The sequence below is a fragment of the Gekko japonicus genome, unplaced genomic scaffold (genome assembly GCF_001447785.1).
Source record: "Gekko japonicus isolate JY-2015 unplaced genomic scaffold, Gekko_japonicus_V1.1 scaffold2027, whole genome shotgun sequence".
Taxonomy (NCBI): Eukaryota; Metazoa; Chordata; class Lepidosauria; order Squamata; family Gekkonidae; genus Gekko; species Gekko japonicus.
Genome location: NW_015176037.1, coordinates 245275 through 250283, shown reverse-complemented (window position 1 = coordinate 250283; position 5009 = coordinate 245275). Strand labels below are relative to the sequence as shown.

The following is a 5009-nucleotide window of genomic DNA, read 5'->3' as shown; positions in this document are numbered from 1 at the left end:
CGCAAAAGCAGCACGAACTTGCCGCCGGGCCAGTCCAGTCCGCGCGAGAGCCTTCGTGCGGCTGGATGTGGGGGCCCGAGTCTCCGCGCGCCGACTCCCCTCCTAGCCCCTGCCCGAGCCGCCCGTCTCCCAGCGACCCCCTTCTAGCGGACAGCCTCCTCCAGCGAGACAGCCTCCTCCAGCCCCCCTCGTCCAGCGTGTCCCGCGACAGCCTCGAGTCCTCGCCCGGCAGCCCCAGAGCGCCTCCCAGCCTGGGCAGCCTGCTGGATCCCTCCAGCCTCCAAAGCGACAGCCTTGAGCGGCCGGGGAGCTTGGTGTCCTTCAGCTTCAACCCGGGGGACAGCCTCGACCCTGCTGCGCCCCCCTGTCGGGCCGCCCTCCAGCCCCTCTTCAGCCTCAACGACACCCTGGAGACCTCCAGCCTCCAGCGGGACAGCCTCCAGTCCGCGTCCAGCACCCAGGCCTCCAGCCTGCCCAGCGACAGCCTCGAATCCCCCTGCAGCCTCTTCGATAGCCTGGAGACCTCCCTGGCACAGTGTCATTCCTCTGGATCCCGCAGCGTGTGACCGAAAGCCTGTCGCCTCTGCTGGCCAGCCACAAACTTTCTTGTCTGCTCTAAGGATTGATGTGAGGCTTGCCATCTATATTTTTGTGTGCCTGTGCAAAAGTGTAAGGGTTTTGGCAGCCACAGTTCGGTTACTGCTTGCCCCTCAGTGCCTCTCTTCCCTCCAGGCCTCCATGTCCCGACAGAAGGTGTCCTTGGGAACAGCAATGACTGCTCAAGCTGCTAGTCCTCAAGAGCCAATGGTGCTGCGGCCTCCCCGCAGGAGCCCCAGCTACCTCTCGGATCTCTATCAGCACATGCTGCGAGATAAAGAAGTGCGAGGGACAGAGCGGAGATGGTGCCAGCCGCTACGGAGCAGCAACAGCACCGGTCTTCTGACTGCTTCGGTCACGGAGGTGGCACGGCGGCAACATCCCCAGAGCAACAGAGTTACGAGCTGCGACCCGCATCTGAGGCCCATCATGCGTCGCCGAGCCAGGTCTTTGCCCAGTTCCCCAGAAAGGAGGAGGAACACAGCGGCCCAGTGCCGCGGCCCAGGGTGCAGCACCCGCAGGAACCGGGTCAGGTTTGCAGATGCGCTAGGCTTGGAGCTGGCCGAAGTGAAAGTTTTCCAATCTGGGGAAGATCCCTCGATTCCTTTGCACGTTCTCTCCCGCCTGTCCATCAATTCTGATCTGTGCTGCAGCAGACGGGAGCTGGAATTTACTATGCAGTGCCTGGTGCCGGACTTCCAGCAGCCAGCCGACTTGGAGGACTACCCCAGCCGTCTCAGGCAGCAACAGGTGTGCCTGGAGCGAGTCAGTAGCTCGGATTTGGGCCTGAACGGAACTGTTAGGGTGGTGAACGTTGCCTTTGAGAAGCAGGTAGCCGTGCGCTACACCTTCAACCACTGGAGAGGCCAGCATGAAGTGAGTGCCCGGTGGCACAGCAGCACCCCTGGGAAGGATGGGCAGGACCAAATGGACGTCTTCACCTTCTTCCTTCCGGTACCCCCTTTCCTCCTCCAGGTTAGCTCGGTGGTTGAGTTTGCGGTCCGATACCGAGTCAATGAGCAGGAGTACTGGGATAACAACCAAGGCGAGAACTACAGCCTCACGTGTAGGAGTCATCCTCTAAAGATGCCTAGAGAATGTGAGGAGAGCTGGATCCACTTCATCTAATGCTATCGGGCCCTTGCTAAGCTGGCCAGCCCTGTCTGCCTTTTGCATTTCTTCCCTTTCCGAAGCACCAAAGAAACCTTTTAAAATAAATCTGCACAAAAGTTATTTGGATTTTTTTAAAAAACAAACCATTGATTTGCACTCAAATGCAGCTTTTTCTAAAGCGCTCTAAAGGATCACTGCCAATAGGACATTGTCAGGAGGGGAGAACCTCCTGACTTTTGGTTGCTGTTTTGATGGACTCTTATGGCAGTGTAGATTAGGCTCACAAGAGACTATTTTTTAAAAAGCCTCTTATTTTTCCGCTCTTGTCTGTAGTTTTGCACTTCAACCGATGCACTTCATGTCTCTGTGCTTGCACTTTAACCCAGTGTAATTATTTTACTTCATTTTTAGCCCATCTTTCTGCCCAAGAGGGGCTCGAAGTGGCTTACGTTGTTTTCCATTTTATCCTTACAACAACTCTGTGGGGTAGGTTAGGCTGAGACTCTGTGACTGGCCGACGGTCACCCAGCAAATGGGCACGAACAAATATATGTTGCACAGATCTTATGCACTGGTCAAATATAGGAGAGCGTGGGGTGCAAACTGATACAAAGGGGTTGTTCAAGGAATATGATAATTACTGACTTTAAAAAGTATATCTGCACTGCAGTTCTCTGAAAAATAAAGGAGCCTGGTTGAAACTGCTGGACAGCAACCGCACAGATGAGCCTTTCTGACCCTTGGGTGTTGGTAAAAGGAATGGGGGCTGGTGGGTGGCTGTTGGAAATCAAGCTTGTATTCTTTGCTTTTGGTGGGAAGTTCATATTTCATCCAAAGTAAAATCAAAGCAGATTTGGGGAGAGTTAGCCTGTGTAGGGTAGCTTCTTTCCCTGTATATGTAATTACTCAGAACGAGGATGATTTTGCACTTCTGCAACCTGTCCCATTTGAGAAAGCCAAAATGCTGTAGTGATCAGAAGTCCCAGCCTTGAAGCAGTTCAGCCAGATTGCTGAAAGATAATGACAGTAAATGGGAGCTGTTGATGCAAATCAGAATTGGTAAACGATTGAGGTTTTAAAAAGCAAAGTGCTTTCTCTCCAGAGATGCTTAGTCAAGATGAGGAAGATGACCCCACCAGGGCAGATGAATAACTGCACATGAGGGATATTTGAGATGTGTTTAGCCGGCAAAGGACTTAGGGGTTCAAATTCCAGACAAGTCCTGTTGAACACACAGGGTTTATATTGGTGCGTGCTTTGGAGCATATGAAGTTCAGTCCCAGGGCTTTGTTGGGTCAAGAGGTGGAAAACCTGACTTCTCTTTATAATTCCAGTGTGAATATGTAGGCTTAGAATGAGAATCGCTATTAAGGGTGGGTCTACAGGTACTGTATTTCTATCTTAGGTTTTTTCCTGTATATTAGGATCATTTTTTCTGACTGTGTTGTGGATTAATCACACACAAATTAGCAAAGTGTTTCCTGTGGTCTACTGCTGTAGAATCGGCATTTTAGTGGTGGGCTACTAGTGAAATGTGACAATTAATCTTGCTCATGTATATACATGGTCAAAAAGTTTATCTGATATACCTTTATACAGCTCTCCTGCTCCACCTGTTGGAGGGGTGGGATGAATACTCAAGTCTACCCAGTGCTGAAAAATGCCATAAATCAAATATACTGTATCTAATGCCATCACAGGAGATTTAAGTCTAATTGCCCAGTATTCATGTCATGAAATCCAGGAGAATGGATATGAGTCAATGGCAACATCTACTTTTTTTCACCTTTGCATTGTGCAGTATTTTGTTCTAGCTCTATGGAATGTGACTCCCTGTTATCCCATTCCTGCATGATGTGGGGAAAAGGGTAGGCACTTAATTTCACATTCCTTGTATCTGGGGACTGCGCTGGGCTTTGAGAAATGTGAGAGCGTAGGGGGTTCTGGCACAGTCTGTGCCTTGTGGAAGCTGGACTGGATCCCAGAGACCCAGAGTAGAAACTCATGTCAGCTGAACATTTGCTAAAGAGAGGATGCTTTCCCACGAGGCCATTCTTCAGATACCCAAGATCCTTTTCAAGTTCCTGCCTGGCATAAAAGAAGGGTAAGGTAATGGAAAATTGGCGTTCCCTTATTGGTGGTGGATCCAACCGACTTACTCATATCTTTGGTTTATAAATTAAGTGGTACGCAGGAAGAGACTTTAAATTACGACACTCCCTTGAGTATTTCAACAGAAAGATGCTTTGAAGTACTGTTCAGTTTTTTAAGTGGCCCTTATGCTAGTGGCTGATTCTTATGCCTGCAGTTACAACAAGCTTTCTATTTTCAGATTAAGAAAGGCACTGTTGTGATAGCAGGGATGCTACATTGTGTGAGATCTAAATATGCCCCCTTTACTGAAGCTGTCTGCATACAGAGAGCTCCTGCTGAGGTTGCTGTTCAAGTTCTGCAGAGGAGAATGCTCTGCTCAATCCCTTGGTGTGTTGAAATGAATGGAGTTTTTTTTTTTTTTGGTGGGAAGAGAACTTCTGTATGATCTTCAGAACACTTTCTCAGATTTGGGGTGCTGACACAATCAAAATATCCTGGCTCACAGCAGTTTCCTGTTTCTGAAGAGGGATTTTTCACCGGCATGCTATAATCTTAGGAGCAAAAGCTGATGAAGGAGATCGAAGTCCTGCTCTACTTCAAATTAGCAAGACTGTTTCAGCTCCTATGGGAATCCTCTGCTTGTGTGTGTGTGTAACACATATACACATAGCGAATCTTCCCACAACAACTTCTCTATTTGTTGCAGTATTTATAGTCTACAGACCTTTTATTGTGTATATGCTGCCAAAGGATTCCAGAGAAGTGGTTTGTGGATTGTTGCCCATAGTTAGTTCAGGCAAGGCCCAATCCTGTTACCACTTTCCCAAATTTAGGCAGAGGGTGGGAAGGGACGAGCCAGTGCTCAGCTCTTGTGTCCTTTGCTTGCAGGGTACACAGAGTAATGCTGATCGCCACTTTGGGGTCAGGAAGGAGTTTTCCTCCAGACCAGATTGGCCCAGGGATCCTGGAGGTTTTTTGCCTTCCTCTGGGCATAGAGCAGGGGGGCAGGGAGGTACCTGTGAATTTCCTGCATCATGCAGGGGGTTGGCTTAGATGACCCTTGGGATCTCTTCCAACTCTGTTTCTAAATCCAAAATATATGAAAGGTTAGGCATAAAGCCAAAAAAAAAAAAAAAGGGCAAGAGCAGACTTCCTCTGAAGAAGTGAGCAGTGACTCATGAAAGCTCATCCCCTGCCACAAATTT

At 49.3% G+C, this 5009-nt stretch overlaps 1 protein-coding gene across 1 annotated transcript; it reads left to right on the top strand.

Moving 5' to 3' along the window:
• The first annotated feature begins 735 nt into the window (after nt 1-735).
• PPP1R3D (protein phosphatase 1 regulatory subunit 3D) lies at nt 736-4754 on the top strand. Its single transcript, XM_015426639.1, has one exon. The coding sequence runs from the start codon at nt 739-741 to the stop codon at nt 1723-1725; it is 987 nt and encodes a 328-aa protein (XP_015282125.1). The 5' UTR covers nt 736-738; the 3' UTR covers nt 1726-4754.
• Nucleotides 4755-5009: the final 255 nt, after the last annotated feature.

Coding starts and splice junctions, on each gene's coding strand:
- PPP1R3D (XM_015426639.1), top strand. CDS start 739: ATGTCCCGACAGAAGGTGTCCTTGGGAACAGCAATGACTGCTCAAGCT.